The sequence below is a fragment of the Tyto alba genome, unplaced genomic scaffold (assembly GCF_018691265.1).
Source record: "Tyto alba isolate M040663 unplaced genomic scaffold, T.alba_DEE_v4.0 Super-Scaffold_38, whole genome shotgun sequence".
NCBI classification, from domain to species: domain Eukaryota; kingdom Metazoa; phylum Chordata; class Aves; order Strigiformes; family Tytonidae; genus Tyto; species Tyto alba.
The window spans coordinates 20,452,203-20,474,332 of record NW_024881313.1 but is presented as its reverse complement, the minus strand read 5'-3'; the positions used below and the strand labels follow the sequence as shown (position 1 = coordinate 20,474,332).

General features: G+C 36.1%; 1 protein-coding gene across 1 annotated transcript in view; it reads right to left on the bottom strand.

Moving 5' to 3' along the window:
- Window positions 1-22,130, bottom strand: part of MALRD1 (MAM and LDL receptor class A domain containing 1) — a 274,148-nt gene that overhangs the window by 33,074 nt on the left and 218,944 nt on the right. Inside the window, exons 34-35 of the mRNA XM_032991470.2 lie at window positions 18,825-18,950; window positions 18,013-18,079 (exon numbers count right to left, since the gene is read on the bottom strand). Of these exons, the coding sequence (XP_032847361.2) occupies window positions 18,013-18,079; window positions 18,825-18,950 (193 nt within the window). The remainder of the gene's footprint in view (window positions 1-18,012; window positions 18,080-18,824; window positions 18,951-22,130) is intronic.

The following is a 22,130-nucleotide window of genomic DNA, read 5'->3' as shown; positions in this document are numbered from 1 at the left end:
TATATCTGTATCAATTCCTATCTTACCCTTGAATTCTTTGGAAAATACAGATGAATCTTGATATGTTCATTGCTAACAGATATGTAAGGTTTATCCCAGATCCAGATGTGGAATTTCTATTAATATTGATATTTCCCCTACAAGGAATTTAGTTCACAGTCAGCTCTAAGGAAGCAGAAATGGACACAGAAACCAACATTTACATAGAAGTGAGTAGAAATTAAAGATGTAGAGATACTGATTGTTGTTTAGCACAAGGATATCTGATTTACTCCTGCATATGCTACGTGACATTATGAACACAAAGGTAATTGCCTCAGTGAAAGTTGAGCAGTGATTCCAGCTAGAATAAGCCATTCCAGTTTTGCTTTAGATTATTTTACTGAAAATAATCTTTACTGAATATTCTTAACAAGAGCCTGGTACTTCATTATTAATGTCCAGCAGAGTTTATTCATCAAACTGTTGTGTACATCTATTATTGCCTTACTCTGACACTAGTTTTCCAGAAGTCTCAGTAATGATAAAAAAATAAATAGCAAAAGTGTGCTGTTTATTAATTTAGTTTTCAACTTTTTGAAATAAGCAATAAGAAAATCCAAGTGTTCTGCAAGAACTCATGCTTCCACATTTTTACAACAGTATTTTTTTTTTCAGAAACTGTTTTGTTGGTTTCTCAGGGTACTCAAAAGTATGTAAGAACATGTAGAACCTTAACATTTGTTTATGTACTTAAAATTTACTATTGCAGTTCCTGTGTTTCTTATTATATCTGGGTCCCATTTCATCAAGGTAAACAAAACTCCAAAGAGTCCCTCTCATGAAGAGCTTGGAACAAGCACAGCAAAAGGGCTGGAGGAGAGGGAGCAGTGTTATAAGCTTATTACTGACAGAGAAGTCACAGAGAGGAAAAAGGTTAACTTTATTAATACTTAAGTGAAACTGAGTCAAAAAGCTTATTAAAAGTGGGTAGGATATGGGCTTTTAAATTGCTTGTGTGCTATAGAAGACCTTATATTAGGGGAGCTGCACATGCTGAGCTCAGAAATCCTTAATTCCATACTTGTACTTTTTTCTCAGGACTAGATTTATACCCTCACAGAAGTAGAATGAATGCATGGGCACAGTAAGTGCTCAGTTGCTCAAGTACTTCTGTATATGGCCTTAGAATTTACTTCAAAAATTTGAATTTTAAAGGTCCAGTCATCTTTCCTGCCAGACTTCATAAATCTGTGCCTGAAACTGCTGCTTGAATTGCCCTAAAAATAACAGCAAAAAAATTTCCACGTGGGTATTTTGTTGCAGAAGAGTGAAATTAGTCATGAGGAATACACACACTGGCACTTCTCTGAATACTTAGCTTTAATAATTTTTAAAACTACTAAACAAAAAAGTATTTTACAGTTTTTCTGTGCTTCCTGTTTCACTGATGCTACACCAGAATATGAGCCCGAGATACAAGTGTCTTCTGACAACTTTTGTATTTTGGTAACATTAGAAAGAAGACTGTTTTGGGATACTGGGTGAAAATACTTTGTAATGAGGACACACATCATTCACAAGGAGGAAAATGATTTTTCAGAAGTTGAAAAACTACTCCATCTCCTGAGAACCTCTTCCCTTCATCATGTAACATATACATGTTCCTGACGTGTTTGCATAGGCATAGCCCACGCTTGTACTGAGAACAGTGAATCTTGACTGGATACTTCCTTAAAATTTATAACAAAAATAAAAGCCCAGAAAGGTACAGTCTAAGAATGAAGACAAGTATTATTCCTTTCCAGAGATTTTGACTAGGTCAGATGGGATATTTTCCATCAAAAATAACTTTGTAAACAGTTTTCTGACTAGATAGCTTTTTGCAGAATATTTGGCTGAAAATTTTGCTTTTCACCAGAAAACTTTAAAGTTTTTTGGTATTACAGTAACTATGACAGTTTTCAAAGTTTGGTATTACAGTAAAAAAACGATTCCTTATCTTGAGAATTTAAACAAGAATAACACTATTCTCATTTTCATTAGTATATCCTTGGGGGGAAGAGGTGAAAAGAAAAAAAGGGATCAATCTTCTATCTAAATTTTAATTCCATTGTGTAATATTTATCACAGTTTAAGCAAATTAAAATATAAAGAATAAGAGTAAAATCTGCCTGTCTACTTAGGAGATATTATTATATCCCTAGTGTCCTATAAATTTCATGCAAATTGGTTTTCTCACAGTTCCAAATAAAAAGAAAAAATATACAAATGAATGTAAAGACTTTAGCCCCTGGCTTTAACAAAGGTTTTGACTGAGGTTGGGCTTTTTTAGTTTTGTTTTGTTTTTTTTTAATTATTTTTCCCAAAGACATTATGAATAATAAATTACTTTCTTGAGCCAGCCCCCCAAAAAGTGGAAAGGTTTAATTTTGATTACTATTGCAGCACATGTGTACTTCTGAAATATCAGCAGAGCTTTAAAAGTTGCAGTCTAGCCTGTCTTTACAAAAGAATTTTACAATTCACTGCTGTGCATTTTTGGGAATCCTTGTACATTCTTCAGTTGTAAGAAAAAATATTCAAATAAAAATGGCCTTGAAAATCTATCAAAGTATTTGTTCCAGCCTTTGCATGGTAATACCAGCTGTGAGGAGTTCATACTGCCAGAACAAAATAGGTTATTAAAAAAGAAGGCTAGAGACTGAAAATGAAAAAGTTGTAAAAGAAGCTCAAATGTCAAAGGCAAGATTATGGTACTATGCTTTGATTCTCTGGATTTATAGGGAAGCATGTGCTTAATTCCATCCTGTGCTCAGTCCTTGTTTCATGCACATTTAGAATGAAGTTATTTTGAAAAAGATGCCTGCTTTCTGTTCAGTAAGTATAAAGGGTTTTGTCACATTGTGCTCTAAACTTTGGCAAGGGTGCAGAGACCGGTTAAAACAGACAATTTATTGCTATTGTTGTGCTTTGGGTAGGGAACAGGTTCTACTGCCCATATTACACCCTGGATTAGCATCCAGTATTTGAAAATTACACAAATTATACTTGCTATATGAGGAATGATAGATGGATTGGGAATAAATTATGAAGGCTTTGAAAACAGGGTCAATAATTAACATTTGATGCATTAAGAAAGAGGCAGAAGAAACACAAAAAGAAGAACAATATGATCAAAGCGATGGTCAGAAGAATCCTCTCTGCAGCTGCTTTCTGAGGAACATCAGCCTAAAAACTGTTCAGTCATCCAAGCAAGGAGGGACAATGCTGCAGTAACTGAGATGCATGATGATGACAGCTTGGACGAGACCTTTTGTTAGGTGTCACAGGTAAGAATGCATCTTAAAATGAAAAATTGAGAAAGAATTTGCAAGGTACAGATGCAACCTGCTTGTAGGTATTAGAGGAAGTTCAAAGTGTAGAATTGTAGAGTAGCTCAGCATGATTAAGGCAAAGGTTTTCTGGAGGACTTTTTTCATGAGCTAAAACTTAAATGACATTGAACTTACAGTGTGTATAGACCGCATAAAGAAAGCTGATTAGATCTTCACTATCTTTTTCATACATACTATGGTTCTGCCATATAAAATATAAATATATAGAGAAATAAAATATCGCAAGGTCCATTATTGAGGTCACATTATGACACCTATTAAAATCTTACTTTGGCCTTACTGTATGGTATATTTTAATGACAATATAAATAATTTTAGAAAGCTAAGAAAGAGTGATTTGATAATTTATCAATTTCTGTATTATATTTAAATACACAGTTGCCTTGTATATTCCCACCTTGAAATGTGATGCTCAACATTGTGCAGCAGTATGATTTTTGTAAGTCAGAGTAAAATATTAGGTACATCAACAACTTCTGTGTTTATGGTGACTTGTATGTTGCTGTCTATGGTAACAGCATGCTGAAAAGTATTCTAAAGGCACAAAGTATTAGAAAGATAGCTGTAGAAGTATTATATCTGTCTATCCATATATATAGATATAGAAGCTAAATGAAGTATACTTACTATACTGGTATAATCTAGTTTATGTTATCGGTTACACAGCTGTATGCACATTTTTGGCTTTCCTCTACTAGCATGATTCCTCAGAAAGAAATTCTCAGCTACTTACATCAAGTAGAACATTCTCAGCCTGTGGATTTTTGCTGATCTTATTACAGAAAATATACCAATGAACTTTACTAATAGCATAAGGGAAACCCTGAGAAATGGAAAAAAATATTATAAGATACCTATTAAAACACTAGAACTTCAGTAATGAAGAGCTTCTATGTCGCCTCAAAATATATGCTTCCAAATGGCCTCATCTTCACCTCTAGAAGCAAAAGTGATGGGAAGATAATTTCCATGGATTTCTGTGACTATGTAAACACATTATTTTCCACCCACTAAAACATTAAACAAGTTTTACAAGATTGTTCTTCCATTTTCATAAGTCCCAAACAAATTTCACATTAATAAAGTATTAATTTACAGGAGTGATAAAGAAAAGCAAAGCAAATAAAAGCGTTTTTTCACATACTGAAGACTGGTAAAAAAAATAGTTAAAAAACTCCTGCTGGCCTATTTTTTTTTTTTTTTTTAATAGACTACAATCAAATCAAACCATGCATTTTAATTCACCTGATAAAAGTCACCAGTTTGCAAATGAGTACCTAAAATCTGAAAATAAAGTTACTAGAGGAGAAATAGCTATTTATAAACTCGAATTCTGCTCTATGAAAAACAAGCATTGAGATATTCAGCTCTGTATAACACTGCTTAAAAAATGTTTTGTTCGGCTCCTAGTCAAGCAAAGCTGCACTATCATTAACTTGTGTAGGAGACTCAAGCGTGCAAGGACTGCAGAATACAGGCTCCATTTAACTGTGAGTAGTTATGTTAGCTTCATTTTACAACCCTAAGCAAATTTTTTTTATATGCACAACTTTTGCCACCAAATTCAGTTGAGTTGGCAGTTCATGGAAAATACAATAGTAATATTTAAGTGGAAAATACAGTAGTCAATAAGGATAAATGGCAAAAGGTTTAAAGTACAAAACTGAAAAGTTCTAAGTGGAAACAAGGAAACTCATGAGGCAATAAAAATAATTTTCTAATATACTAAGTTAATGACCCAGGGCTTAAACGCATTTAATGTTAGAATTTACACACTCCTTACTGTATAATCTCACCTAGCACTTACATTAAATAAGCAATCGTCACATATTGTTGGCTCCAATACTGTTTTAACAACAAACACACTTGTCAAGGATTCACCTAGGTGCGATGCACGTGTTTATACACCACTGATACCTGAAATCCATCCGAGGAATTTATACATCATCCAAGGTGCTCTAAGTATGTACAGAACTAGAGGTAAGAACAGAGAAACCAGTTTGGGCTCATTGGAAATCCTTTCTCACTGACCACAGAGAGAATCACCACAGTTTTGGCTTCCATGTGGCTGCACAGAAGATGAGTAAAGACACAGTTTAGTTCAGCATAGCTAGAAATCCATATGATAGTTTGTTATCTCATCTGCTGATACCAAAGCGCACATACTGCAAATAAACAGAGACTAAGATAAAATATCATGCGTCCTGGCCAATTAGTTTTCTCATCCACAGGGAAATAATTCACTTAAATCCAAACCTTTCTTACCTCCACCATTTAAAAACAAACTCAGCCTCCTGCAGTGTACTGAATTCTGAAGCCTTGCTTGATGACTGATGTTGTATTGGGTTTGTGTGGCAAGGTTTTGGTAGCAGGGGGACTACAGGTGTGCCTTCTGTGAGAAGCTGCCAGAAGCTTCCCCTGTGTTTGATAGAGCTAATTCCAGCCAGCTCTGAGACAGACCCGCCCCTGGCCAAGGCTGAGCCCATCAGTGATGGTGGTAGCACCTCTGGGATAACATATTTAAGAAGCAGAAAAAAAAACACCTTTGCAACTGCAGCCAGAGAGAGGAGTGGGAATATGTGAGAGAAACAACTCTGCAGAAACCAAGGTTAGTGAAGAAGGAGGGGGAGGAGGTGCTCCAGGTGCTGGAGCAGAGATTCCCCTGCAGCCCATGGGGTAGACCATGGTGAGGCAGGCTGTGCCCTGCAGCCCAGGGGGGTTAATGGTGGAGCAGATACCCACCTGCAGCCCAGGGAGGTTAATGGTGGAGCAGATACCCACCTGCAGCTTGGGGAGGTTAATGGTGGAGCAGATACCCACCTGCAGCCCAGGGAGGTTAATGGTGGAGCAGATATCCACCTGCAGCTTCGGGAGGTTAATGGTGGAGCAGATATCCACCTGCAGCCCGGGGAGGACCCCACGCTGGAGCAGGTGGCTGTCTGAAGGAGGCTGTGACCCCATGGGAAGCCTGTGGTGGAGCGGGCTCCTGGCAGCACCTGTGGACCCGTGGAGAGAGGAGCCCATGCTGGGGCAGGGTTGCTGGCAGGACTTGTGACCCGTTGGGGGACTTACAAGGCAGCACTCTGTTCCTGAAAGATTGCACGCCGTGGAAGGGACTCACAATGGACTTCATAAAGAACTGTAGTCTGTAGGAAGTACTCACACTGGAGGAGTTTGTAGAAGAGTCTCCAACAGGAGGGACCCCAAGCTGGAGCAGGGGAAGCATGTGAGTCCTCCCACTGAGGAGGAAAGAGCAGCAGAAACAATGGGTGATGAACTGACTGCAACCCCCATTCCCCATCCCACTGTGTGTCTGAGGGGGAGGAGGTAGAGAAATCAGAAGTAAAGTTAAGACCAGGATGAAGGGAGATGTGTTTTAAGATTTGGTTTTATTTCTCATTACCCTACTCTGATTTGATTGGTAATAAATTGAACAAAGTTCCCCAAGTCAAGTCTGTTTTGCTTGTGATGGTAATTACTGAGTAATCTCTCCCTGTCCTTATCTCAACCCACAAGCTTTTCGTTGTATTTTCTCTCCCCTCTACAGCTGAGGAGGGGAGTGACAAAGCAGCTTTGGTGGGCACCTGGCATCCAGACAGGGTCAACCCGCCACAGATGTTTATTCCTGCAATAGCTGGTGTTGAGATCCATACTGTAACTCTTGCATGAACCACATTAACTTGACAGACTTTAAATGATATTTCAGAGTATATCACATATATCTTACAATCCAATAGATATTTTTTAAAGAAAAATATTTCTGTACATTGAAAATATGAATTTCAGGCCAGATGCAGACAAAATTATTTTAGTTTAGATGTATAAGTACTTTTCCCCTAAGGGACATACCAAAGTCTGTGGGAATAGCACATAGTTACTGCTTCCTGCTTAGAGATGCAGCCTAGTAGCTGATTAGAATAATAGCAAACATGAAAAGATCCTTCCAAGCGTTGAGAAAAATCCTCTATGTTAGTATGTGTGTTTAAAATTAAAATGCATGGAGCTTTCCAGATGAGTCAACACTGCAAAAGCTGGCAAGAAAAGTTCAAAAGTTCTTAATTTAGTAGAATGTGCTGCTTTTAGGCAATCCTTTAGCCACCTAGCAACAGCACAAAGGGTATAATTCTTGGACACTTAAATTCACACTGGCTGAACAAGTGGGAAAATTGCAAACGTGCAAGATAGCTTGAGGGAGGACATTATGACACAAGAGTATCTAGTGGGTCAGAATGAGTAGGCCACATATCAGAATGTAGTTAGTACTTAATAGAAGATGCATGTCTTTCCTACGCAATTTTTGCAGTAACACAGATTCTCAAATATAGCTCTCTACTGTCCCATTTTTCCTGCCATCCTCAGCACAGGCTTATCTGCATCACAATCTTCCTCACTGTAGTGCAAGTTCAAAACTCTTATCTACATGCTTGATGGTATATATATTTTTTTTCTAAAGTCTCCGTTACAATTTTTATGATACATTTTGTACTGTATTAGATACAGTCAACCAGTACCCCCCAGGTACCTCCTACAGATAAGGCTCTAGTGGTGAGTTGATTCTAGACAGTGAAGTTTTGATATGCAGACATGCAGATGGAATTTTAGGGTAAGAGAATAATGGTTTTCACACCAAATATCATCTCTTACTTTCATTTAAATCTAGGAAGACTGAGTCTAAAAGACAATTGTCACTCAAGCCAAGTAAGACAATCTGAACCTGGACTGTGTAAATCATTGTTTGATTTTATATGATCCAAAAGATGTACAGTAATTTATGTGCCTATAAATAGATATACCCAAAGATATTTTTAAATTTCTGTGAACCAAAGACAGCCACATGAATGTGAAGGAGATGGGACCGTAGCACAAGAGTCTTTGCAACCCTTGTGCTTATAATTCCTTCATTGGTATGTAATTCTTCAATTGTTCCATATTTTTATCTCTGTTGAAAAGTATTTATTATTTTACAGTGATTATTTCCTGTTTTGAACAAAACAGAACAAAAAATGTTGTGATTTAAAGCTTTTCATCTTTGTTTCCAGCTTTTCAGCATCTGGAGCTCATAGGAGTAACCCTTCAGGGAACCCTCTATACTTTGGCAAACATCCAATATACAACATTAATTAACATTCACCCATATAAAAATCTCTCATATTATAACTCAACATACATCCTCTCCTACAGATATGCTTCCCAGATCCTAAGCTTGTCCCTAGTGTAGATAAACCTATCTCCTGAATTTTAAATGTAATAATGCTTATAGTTCTGGGGTATAAGTCATTCTGAGGTAAAGGTGCACTGCACTTAGTAATAATAAAAATCTCACCGTGGTTTCCTACACCTTGTAGTTACCTCATTTCTCTTTGACTCTTTTAAAAGAGTGAACTGAAAATCAAAATAGAAATACAGGATATTTATCAAAGAACTTGAAGGCTTTTAGCATCTTAAACAAAACTGATACTAAATTTTGTAGGGAGAGAAAATCCAATGGAGGAGAAAATTTTTCCCATAAGCATTCTTATATGCCCAATTTTCATTGTATCTTTTCACTGTATCTGCTAAATTATACTTGTCTATACCCTTCTCAATAAGATTATAGTATCTTCAGATTAAAACTTCAATTATTTTGATCAAACTCTAAATATAATTCCCACTCTGGTCTTGAGAGTTGCAGTGAGGTTGATAATGTACTAAATTCACCTTTTAAAAGGAAACATGCAGTTACTTTTATTCCCAAAGCTAAGTGTTAGCTCCTCTCAACTCTGAAATCTAACAAGAAAAGGTTGTACATAATGTTCATCAGGCTCTTTCATTTAGAAATTGTCTCAGAAATTCCTTTCTGATTTTCTATACAGGTAAAAACCTCCCCACTCAGTAAACATATCATAAAGAGACAATTTGAAAATATCTAGGTCACAGTTTACTTTCCAGCATGACCAATGGGCAATATCTAAACTACTTCCTTCCATTATGAGTGCTATTCAGATTCTAGTAATTCAAGAGAGACTATAAGCTACTTTGGTCATTTCCAGTTTTACTGGTATCTTGAGCTTTAGTTTTCTGTACAAAAAAAAGAAGACTGAAACCCAAGAGTTAAGTGAGAAAGTCTAATTTACATTTGAATCAGGTGCTAGAAGCTTCTCAAAAACATGATCATAAACAATTGTCATGAAACCCAGCTTTGGGTCTGTTCAGTCATATTTGTTTAACTGAGTAAACCCTTTGGTTTTCAATTATTTGCAGTCAAACTTTAACAGTTATATAGAGACAACCTAGTTTTAGTTTTAAAATAAAGAAACTGAAAAAGATATTCCTTCTGAAATTGTTGAATTAAGCAATCAACAGATTCAGACCACTCACAAGTGAACTTCACACGATGTCACTGCCTCATTGGAGATGGTGGCAATCTGCCCTATATATTCAATAAGGTTTGACTGAGTGTCCTGGGTTTGAGTGAGGGGTGGAGTTTTTTGGTGGCAGGGGAGGGGGCTATCAGGGCGGCCCCCTGTGAGAAGCTTCTCAAAGCTCCCCCAGCTCCAAGTCAGCTCCACCTCTGTTTGGAAAATTGAGCCCATCAGCTGCGCCTCTGCGATAACGTATTTAAGAAGGGACGTGGTGACGGGCAGTCAGACTTGTGAGGAGGAGTTGCTGCAGCTGCATGAACACCAAGGTCAGTGAAGGAACAGAGGAAGAAAGGAGGGGGGAGGTGTGCCAGAGCAGAGACTCCCCTGTATCCTGTGGTGAGACGGCAGGGCGGCCCCCCCTGCCACCCATGAAGATCTACGGTGGAGTAGACATTGATTTATGGACTGTGGTTTTTTTGCCTGGCTGATCAAGGTTCTGTGCCCGAAGAAGGCCGGGGTCTCATGGGAAAAGGTAGCCCCACTGCTGTAATGCAGCACTGGGAGGATTGCAGCATGCGGGGGTGTCCCACGCTGGAGCAGCTCGGGAAGGTATGAAGCTGTGGGAGGGACTCATGTCGGAGAAAGTTGGTGACCCATGATGGAGCAATGTGGGGAACGCTGAGGCCCATGGGAGGGACTCACGTCAGAGAGAGTTTGTTGAGGACTGACTCCTGTGAGAGCGGGACTACGATGGAGCAGGGGGAAGAAGTTCCAGAAGCTCCCCCCACCGAAGATGGATAAAGTGGCAGCACTGACTGAACTCCCCATTCCCTGCCCCTGCACCACTGGGGGAGGAGGTAGAGATATCAGGAGCAGAACTGAGCCTGGAAAGAAGGAAGGGGTGGAGGGAAGGTGTTCTCAAGATGTGGCAATGTTTCTCACTGTCCTACTCTGTTATGTGTTGTTAGTGTCTGTAATAAATGTATGTTCTTTTTTCCTTCCCCTAAAGAGTCTGCCTTTTGCTTGTGCCCATGAAGGGTGATTTTTTTCCCCATCCCAGTCCTATCTCGAACCCCAGGCCTGGATCTCTGTCCCTTCCTATTGCTGGAAGAGAAGGGAGAGAGAGAGTGGCTGCGTGGTGGTTGGCTGCCGACCAGGCTCAAACCACGACACTGAGATAAATGTCCTTTGGTTTGTGTTTTTTTTTTTTTCATCATTTCTAGGAGCTGCTAACTGCATGAAGCAGCTGGCTTTGGTGTGATAAGGAGCTGACCTCAGGATTATACTATTATCTGCAAAGAGGAGGAAGAGCAAAGGTCAAAGTAACTGCTTCTAAATATAAAAAGATAACCAGAGTATACATTCATAAAGAAACAATTAATATTTTTCATGGAAAGGTTCTTACTAGGTAAAACTGATTTGGCCAACTGTATTTACTTTGAAGACATTTGGTACAAGTGGGGAATATATATATATATATATATATATATATAAATTGTTGACAAGCTTGGCATGTTTCTTTCCTATGGAGGATGAGTATTTTCTGAATTCTCATATATGAAGAATTCAGTAGCTTTTTATTTCAGTTTATTTATGTTGTGAAATGATTGCTGAAAGCCCTGTGAGTAGGTAATTGGCATAAAGATGAAAAGCTGTTTCATTCCAACTATTACAAAATAGACTAAATGTATATGATTTATGAATCTATGTTTCTGTCACACTGTACCATAATGCCTAGTGTTTGGGGGTGGGGTGAGAAACAAACAAAAATGCATGCAGGTCGTATGGAATATACCATGACCTGGAGGGAAATCAGTACTCTAATTGTCCACAAAAGCATCCTTCTAGCATTATCATTTGGATATCCTGAAGACAGATAAGAAGTCACCATCTGAAATGACTAAATGTCACGGTCAGATTCAGTGGAAAACAAAATACCTCAGTATAGAGATCCAGATTGCTGAATGAAATATGTAGTTTGGACAGAGAAGTAATAACATAGGTCCAGGGCTGGTACAGGTAACACTAAAAGACAGTATACAAGTTTCAGAAATACTTTAGGCTCTAAAGGAAGGGCATTATACCTAGTTTATGTAAATGATGATTCTTGTATGCTAGTTGTCTTCCTAATGCAGGCAAAAAGAATGAAATACATTAGTAATACTTGAATACATAAAATGTCACAAACCTTCAGATGAGCTTAGCTGACCATTTCAAATGACTGGCAAAAGCAAATACAAAAAGTGCAAACATGATAAATTTACTTTTAAATTAAAATCCTTAAAAAAAAAAAAAATCACTATTCAATTGTTTTATAAAATAAGACTATAGCATCAGCAAGCATGCATGAAATTTTATTGGGAACTAGTTCTGTCTGGGTTGAATATACTTGCATTTATGTAGCTCCGATTACTGCTTTTTTATGAAATGGAATGAAAAAAGCAGTTCAGTTTCCTCTGATGCTTAGTGTTCTCTTATACATATTCTTAATGACATGATGTTTGCCTTTTTTTGGAAAAGGCTATGATGTTAGGGACATGAAATGCTAAAAAGCAACAGTGCTATTGTATCAGGAACAGGCACTTTGATTTTGTGAAATTTTTCTGAATAAGATAAAATAAAATTAAATCAGAAAATAATATATGAAATAGAAACTTTAGGAAAGAGTTTTCTGTAAGCAAATCTTTAAAGGCTCATTTCCATCAATATACAGTACAATTTCTCTCACAACAAGCTGTGTTTCATTTATCTTGGAGAACAGATATTAACTTCTCTTCCCATTCTCAATTTTACTCAACTCAGGAAACCTGAATTATTTTTATTTGCCTCAGCTTCACTTTTCAGATGGCACTTGAGTAATGGAAAGATATGAAAAAAAACTTGTCTAGTTTTGTGTTTTTCTATAGAAGTGTCCATGTAAGAATATGCCTTTGTCTTCATTTCCCAGAACCCAAATCTTAGCATAACATTCCTTTTCAATGTCTTACCTTTTTGACTACTCATCATGGCTTTTGTTGTAATGCATGGTTACATACCTCTTCTATTCCTTCTATATCTATAATTGCTTTTGCATGACTACCATTTTCTTGGGTAGATTTATAGGCTCTCTATAGATTTATTAATTTACCTATGTCACACTTGTTCAGTAAATCTAAAATAAAATTTTTAGGAAGCAAATGAAATCAGTACCAATTTGCTTTGCTTCAACAGTTAATAATCTGCAGTGATTCAGTAGCTGCTACATCAGCAATCTTCCCTGTAACTGAGGTGAGAATCTCTGAGAGCAGCAGGACAAACAGCTGAAATGGAAAATGTCGTCTTTTCCCATTGTAAACTCTCTTTCATTATACATTGGATGTATCTATGTTGTCAGTCCCTAAGATTTGTATTTCTATCAAATAACAGGCCAGATGCTTCCAAACATTTTATTTTCTTACTTGGGAATACTATTATCACTCCATTTTCATGTCTTACTGTGTGATATTAAAGCAATCCTGCCCTTTTAGATTTTAAAGGTAACTACCATCATCAGTCCTCAAAAATCCAGTAAAAGAGTACATGTAAGAGTAAATCTAAAGGCCAATATGTTTAGAAAAAAACCCACTACATTCCTCACCGGAAGACATTGACCAGGGAGAATGTGGAATTTTCATCCTTTGCCACATACTTGACTGGAAAAGGCATTGAACAAGTCTACTGTGGCATTATTTAAGGTTGCATGCCATCTTGCAAGGCTTCTCATTAAAAATGTATTGTGCTTACCAGAAGTTTGTGTTTTGAAGACAAAATCAGACTGTGAGAAAATGTCTCAACAACCAAAAGAGTAATTTAAAAAAAAAAAAAAATTGTGGAATACTATGTGCTATTGTACCACTGGGGATAAAATACTTTATTTGCACATGAAAGCAGACCATTTGTGGTTATAATAATGAGATCATTTTAAAAATGAGGAGAAGTGAAAAATAGAGGACCAAATAGCCTGTGGATTTTCTGAGGAGAATAAGTAAAAATCTCCTCCTCTGAATGAATTATTGCTCTGTAAAATCAATTCTTTTCTAAAACACAAAAGGGAAAGTAATCTTTTTCACTTTTATCACATAAAGCAAACAAAAAAAATTCAGTTTCTATAATATGGGCCAAATCAGCATTTACACAACTACAAAGATAACCTTAATTAATTATCTATGTGTAATGACTCTTTGAAATGCTAATCTCCACAGCTCAGTTAGCTAGATGTTACATATTCAATGTAATTTAAAAACTGTTTAATGAAGATGTATTTCTAATTTATAACATGATTGTTTAATCACAGTCCAGTGAATGTAATTACATTTTCTGCTTAAGGATAGAGCCTTCTTACAGTTCAGACATTCATAAAAGCACTCTCATTATTCTCTGTAGTTTAAGTCAGTGTATGTACTTTGAAATTTGGTATATTACATATAAAGACATTATATAAATTAAAAAGAAAGACAAGCACTATATTATGTGTATTATACAAGAGTTTCAGTACATTTTAAATGTGAATGTATTAATTTTGTCTAGCTGGTATGAGAGTTAAAATTATGTACTATCAGTCTGGTAAAATGGTTTTTTTTCTGTCCTCAGGGTTTTTTTTTTTCAGCACTAGTACAATCTTTGAAGCCTCACCCTTCCACTTCAGTATGTTACAAACACACTTTTCCCAGCTTGCCTGTTCTCATCTATATTCCTTTCCTATGTTTCCAGAGGTCTGTGGTATCACTTTAAAAAAAGTAAAAAAAGCAGAAAAAAACCAGTGGACAAGTAATTGGGGAAAGTCCACATATGATCAAAGGAATATTTTTGAAATCAGACTATTGAAATTGCAAAAATTCTAGCCATTTTTGCTCAAATTATCATGATTTGCATGTGCAACCACAGTAGATGATTGCCAGCACAAGCCACTTGGCTGTATATCCACTACAGAAGGGAACTCAGTCAGGACACGTAGGAGTCGTCTTGTGAAATGAGAGTGGCCATAGCACTTCAGACTAAAGCTCCATCTAGTCTGGCAGTCAGAGAGGATACCCAAGAAGTGATAAGAACAAGATAAATATATTTAATATGCACACCAAGTACTGTCCTGATGAAATAGGAGGAGCAAATGTAAATGGCTTTCAAACCTAACTCAGAAGTCAAATACCAGAGAGGATGAGGACAGCCATCAAGCTGTGTTTCATTCAAGTAGGAAGATAATCATCACCTGCAAAGCACTGTTGCTCTGCATTTACTCTCAAACTTTCACTGAGAACATTCACCACCATATCAATAGTCACATTCTCAAATACTGTGGCCTGATGTTACTACAATCACTATGCACCAGCTAAGAATAGTTGTTTTCAGCAGTGTGAACAAAAATGACAGCAACCTGATATACCTGGTCTACAGATATCTCTTCATAGAGAGATGTCAGTGCTTACCTTCCACCTTCTACTGATCCCTCTTAGTTACAATACTATTGAAAGGAAGTCAGGTTTATGTCCCAAGTACTCACTTTATATTCCTAAGCAACAATAGTGCACACACATAAAAACATACAGCATCAAAGAAACTTGAGAAGTGCTATATGTATAAAATCTACTGTCAGTTTTCAGTCTCTTCAAGTCATTGATTTCTTTTGCCAAAGCAACTACTGCAAATTCACTCTGTTCCTATGCTGACATATTAAACAGTCTATACAGCTAACTATTTCAACTACATTACATTAAAAACCCAGAAAAACTCACCCCTTATCACCAAAAGAAATGTTTTCTAGAGACTGGATTCTTTTCTCTCAATATACCACAAACTAAGGTAAGATGAGCAGCAATTTTATTTTTTATAAGAACGTGATGGAACCTTGAAGCAAATGAAGCTTTGAGACACATTCAAACTTTTTTTTTTTTTATATGTTAAATCAACATTGTCAGAGAGGTGAAAGAGATTTTAAAGAAACTAGAACACAAGCATCTTAAGCAGAAGAAGATTGGAATCCATTGGGTAAGAAAAAAAAAAAATAAAAGAATATATTAACAATTTTTCCCCTTGCCCACTGTGTTACTGAAGATTAATAGTCAAACTCAGTGACTTTTAGGATCCCTGTAATCTCTACACAATTACCTCTGGGTATCTAGGAAGACTGTCCTTCTCTGCTATTTCTCTGACAGGGCAGTATCTGTACTCTTCTTTTCAAGTGTCTCCTTGCTGTCTGACAAGCTTCCTGCATTCTTACACACTTTGCTTTTTCTCCTGACCTACTCTGCAGTCTACAGAAGTAGTTGCTCTCAAGATAAGATATCTCCACCTAAATCTATCATCCCCTTTTCAGGAAACTTGAGGTAAGAACTGAGAACAAACAGGTAGAAAAATAGTGTCTTCTCCACATTAATTTCTAGGGCTTTCATTTTTTTTTTTCATAGGAAATGCAAATGGAGATACTTCTACATTTTTTATCATTTAAGTTATATTTTTATTATTTGCTTTATTTTCATGATGTTGACATGTGCTATTTTCAAAAATCATGCAGAATCTTATCTTAGAAATGGCTAACTCCCCTGTTATTATATGTATGAGTAATTCCTTCAAACTATTATAAGGCCTTGAATGGTACTGATATCGGACTGTTGATCTGGCTATCCTTTTTCTTCTCCATTTGCTATTCTCCAGTCACATCCCTTACTTGCAGAGTTTTCAGAAAGCCTTCCACTATTGCAACATGCACTACTTTTCTAATATTCTTGAATAGAGATGACCTATTTCCCCAACACAAACACATACAGCTCTTGAACTTACATTAGCCCATCAGTTAGATAATTTTAATTTCTGTGTCTTTGCTCCAATTACCTATGCATTGCATCAGAATTCAATATCATGTTTCTTAATGAATGCTGAGGGAAAGTGTCCTATTTACTATTTTATTATTCCAACTATCTTTTATTTCTGTGGATAAAGAACACTTGCTAATTTGTTTTCATTTCATTTGCAAGTCTTAACATAAGTTCAATTTTTATAAATCTCTCATATCCTTCAAATCACAATTACTCCCCCAGTACTTTGTCCGTACAAGCAATTTTTGTGTTGATCATTGGTTTAATCCACCAATTTTAAACTCCCTGACTATTCCTAATCCCTTTATTTTTTTTTGCTGGCTATCCATTCCATTTCATCTGCAACCTTTCCCTATATTTTTTGTCCCCTTTCTCTCTTTCCATGTCCAAAGAAGTTTTGAAACATCCACGTTAATGAAATTCCAAGCTTCTTGCAGACACCATTCTCCATTCTACATTAGAACAGATTCTTTGGGAAATCTGCAGGTAATTAACAACGTTTTCTGAGAGGTAAATCAAAGCACTCTATATGAAAGTGCCTCTATTTTCTGAGTATGTTATTGATCACGTTTCTTCAGCCAGTAAAGGATAAACTTGTCTTGAAAGATACAAATTCTACAGTAACTGAAATTTTGTTAGCAGGCTTATTAATGTGAGTTTCCCAGAGACTATGAAACACATCTTAACGTCTGGTCTTGACTAAGATATATACAGTGATAAAACAGTTACTTAGTATTTTGGCAAACTCTTTGGCAAGATCCACTGAAGCACATGAAGGACAAAAGTATGATAACGTATAACATCACTGCTTTCTTTGCACTTTAAAAAGCCTCCTGTAATTTCCCAGTGGGAAAGAGAGTGATGTCTTGTGCAAATGAAACCCTTCAGACAGCCTGAGACACTTTCTAATGACTCATACATTCCACATCAGAATTGCACACATTATTTGCTTTTCAGCATAGAGTATTTCCAGAAAAATACAAGCATATGTTTAACCTTTTGTTTGGCCTAAGTGGAAAAACATTACAGTCTTCCTCCAAATATATGCAAAAAATAACATTATAACAGAAATACATCACAAGTTATTGTAAAGAGGAGAACACAGCCTGTTGCAATTCTCGTCTGAGGTAAACAACACTTGCTGCATACAAAGCATCATTTTTTGTAGAAGCAGATGTTGGTAAATGTTGATGTGAAACATGAAACACAGAAAACTTAATGTTTCAGGCCAACAGGTTGTGTCATGTGAGGACAGATGAAAGTTACAGAAAATTCTATCTGATAAATAATATTCTTCTGAAAATGTGGATTAACTCAGCAACTGTAAATAAAAATCATGTAGACATACAGAGACATTTAAAAAGACATTTCTATTGAACATCATTTCGGTCCCTGGGGAACAAAACAGCTCTTTCAACAGCACCTTTTCCCAACTTCAAGCACAAGTCAGTACCCAATGAAACTTACTGACATAACGGAATGTCATCTTTGAGGATGCACCTTCCTCCATTTTTGCAGTATTCTTCAGGACAAACTGCAAATATAAAAGTAAAAATTATTATTTGAATTTCCCACCTTGTTATTATATTTTTTGTTGCCTGATTTTCAAAATGGCAGAATATTCACATCGGTCATTCTGGGTGCTTAGCACTTCCAAAAACTCTGGACAGTTCTTCATTCTCCCAGACTGAGGCAAAAAAGTCTCAGCCTATCATCATCTATAATTTGTTATATTTTGTTAAAAAAATCTGATTCAGATTGGATATATATTATTGTCCTGTTCTTACCTTTCTTCTCCATTTAACTACTGCAAACCAAACCTGAATATTGCAGGAAATGCACTGAGTTAAAACAAATGTTATAAATTTTTTTTTTAATTTCTAACCTGGATTTGCGTTACACTTGAAAAAAAAAAAAAAACAAAACAAAAAAACAAACCAACAAAAAGCCCTATTAACTCAGAAACATGGGTTATCTTAAGTGGGTTAGTCAATTGGCTGAAATTAAGAGAGTGCCTTAGTAGTATACTATAGAGGTTTGGGGTTTTTTTTAAACAATACGTTTATACCTTAAGGAACACTGTTTGGGAAGATGTTAAGTAAGCATACTATTTTCCAGTTTTTTTCCTCACTATTTTATCCACGTCATCAGGAAAAATTAATGCCTGATGTAATTTGGTTAAGTTTGAGCAGTCAAGTTTGAGGACTGCCTAAAGATTCAGTAGGAAATTACTATGTTTTTTCATTTCAAATTATATTTATTTTTGCAAAACTAAGTACCTGAACAGCTGGACTCATCAAGGCTGAAATCTATGCAGTCTGCAATGCCATCACAACGCTGGGATATCACTATACATTGATTAGTTGATGAACATAACAAAGAACCATTGAAACAGTCTTTAATGGCTGAAATGAAAAGTAACATGACAGTTATTATCAGCTTTATTTATTTTTCTCACTGTTAAAAAATGTTCAGAAAACTTGATTCATACCATAGTTTATAAACTTGAATTTGTGTGACCTCTACAAGCTTTCATTTTCAAAGACATACAACTTTAGTATTGAGTAGTTAAATAAGTAAACAAATACAGAGCACAGATGTTACAGAAGTTTGATTTTCCCATGTTATATTTGTGAAGGAGGGCATATTTATTTGGAACATTGACAGAGAAAGCTGTAAAACCCCAGTGAAAACCCATAAAAAAATATTACAAAACATAACTGACTTGAATTCATAACCTAGTTTTAAAATGATGGAATTAATTTTTAAAGACAAATTTAAAAATTAGCATTACATAGTTTTCTTATATTACAATAAACCAAACACTAACAGATAGTTAACATATAACAAGTAGAGAAATACTAGACTGAAAAATCTAAACTTGCACACCTTTTTTACTCTTGGGCATTCAGTTATAAGTTCTGTGTTTGTCCAAAAGAATTACAAGGGATAAATTGTGTGTAATCATATAAGCACTGAATTATTGGTGAGTCACTGATCTACAGGATGTATCTGATTGTCCTGCAGACTCTTGTAGAGTATAACACCATTTTGTAACTTTATCTCACACAAGGTTCTCTTATGCTGCCTTGGACTATTGTTTTTTAACGTTTTTGTTTAGGTATTTTAAGCTGAACTCTGTCACCATTCCTAATGCAAATCAGAAGGAATTCTTCTGATTCTATCAGTTAGATATATTCACATTAGCTTGTGAGTTTAGAGTGGGAGAAAGAATCTAGGAATATTAAAAATACCCCACTGCCACATCTAAATTTCATAATGGTTTCCTGCTCCAGGATTCAAGATCCAGTGTACATGGAAATAAGCCTCCCAGCCTGCATGGCCGGGCTGCTGTAGGATATATTTGTTCCACTCTTAGATATAGTTTAAATTACTGGCCTATATAGACTGCAAGAGTGTGCTAAATTGAAAATACTGCGGTTCAATTTAGGCCACAATAATAAAGGCAACTCTTGACAGTTTTGACATTCTTTCAGAAATATGAAATTATTCATGTGTGTAAGGGTTCGTGGGATCAAACCTTTTAATTACATGCACTGACCATTTACTAAAGTCTGCAGAAAAATCTGTAGAAGAATACTAGGAATTACAAAGAGGAGTTCACTTTTATTTCCAGTTTCAATTCAGCTTTATGAGAATTTAAAAGTTCTGGCTGATTTTAAACTATCACTATACTGTTCTGCACATGGGTTTATATCAAAGTCTCTGCAATTGACTGGATGGAGAAGTCTTGATATTGGAGAGGGAATTTGCTGGTAGTGACAGCAGGATAAAAGCAACAAACAAGAACAAAAATTTGCTTTTCTGTTCTCCATTCCTTTGACCACTCAGTCTGGTGGAACAAGTTGTGGCAGACTGAAAAACCCCAGCAGATTACAGCATTACTGCAGGTTTGTAGCATATCCTACCATCTATCTTTTATGATTGTCAGCTTTCCAGACAGAAAGTAGCTGACAGTCCCATGCCCTCTGCTGCCCTTTCCTAACCAAATAATAATCTCATACCTATTTTTGTTCAATCAGATGCAAATCCTGGTCACACTTTGCAGTTTGGGGGATGATGTCTCAATGGTATTTGAACGAGTTTTATAAGTGGTCATTTGCACACAAATACCCAGTCTGTAAATTTAATTACATTTTCAGACTAGGACTTCAACAGAAAGAAAGTTGGAAAATTGACAAAAAACATATTCTTCTTATGTGCTTTAGTCCTGTATTTGCCTGCATGTGTATTTTGAGGATGTTGTAAATTATGTGGATATAGAGTACTACTTATGGTTTGTCATATATATTATGACTAACACAGAGATTCAGTTCCTGAGCTTTAACATGCATTGAGGGTTGTGGTAAGAAGAGAAAGTGTCATTTAGCCCTTATTATCTCCCCTAGTCCTGAACTGGCTGCTGGACTCATACCTGAGGATGAAACAGAAGAAATGCTAATTATTTTTGGTCCATTTATATCTGTTGATCATCAAGGTGCTTTTCACATGTTCCTTTAGCTTGAACAAGCTTATTGCACGGAGATTTTTATACCACTTACAGAGGGAACACTCATCGCAATGGATCTGACTGATTTGTTGATTAGGAAGAATACTGATAATCATGGAAATCTTGTGGCCTTCAAATTCTGAACACATTAGCTACTGTGGTGTGGAGTTGGGATGTATGTGTACTAGAATACAGCAAGGCGGTCTCTAATAGAGGACAGGTTGAGGTGGAAACAGGACTGAATGAAGACTAATGAGGAGAGTTTTATTTGAACTTAGGGACATGTCAAATTTCTACATGCCTTTGAGGGATGTAGCATTTAAGAGATATCTCCAAAATCATGCCATTTGCCAACAAAAATTCAGAGCCTACTTCTAAACAAAAGTGTCTAGAATGCCATGCACAGATAGTCTGTAAAATCCACAACAGTGTTTTAGAGGAATTTCTTAAAGGAAATGGCATGTGCAGTGGCTTATATATATATTCAGTAGTTTTGATTCAAAATATTAAATAAATTGAGTTTCTAGCCCACTGGAAACTGATATTTTACTAAGTGTTTTGTTTCTGATAAGGATGAAAATTAAAATGTTAAAAAACATTTGCAGAATGAGAAGTTTAGGAAGAAATGCTTTTATATGTAAAAAGCCTCTTTTATTTTATATTTTTTTTTCTATGTAGCTAATTATTTTGACCTTCCTGGAATGAAACATTTAGTCTCAGTTTATCTATCAATAATGAAATATTTTGAAATGGGCAGACACTCATTTTTGTGTCTATCTGAAACTTCATGGTATCTTATCGCAGTTACAGTTCAAAACCTGCTGTCTTTGCATTTTGCTTGTGAGCCCTTTTTCTTGGTCAGGGCAGAAATTGCTGATACTGCATGAACAGACTTGATTTCAAAATCCTTAAAATGTCAGGACTGCCTTGAATGTTACTGAATTACAAAATTGCAAAAGTCTATCTATCTGTCATATTGTAATTAGAGATGAGGCAATACAAATGCAGCTGACTGTGCTGCTATGGAAAAAAGTGCTTCCAATTATTAACAGAAAAACAATACATATGATTTTAG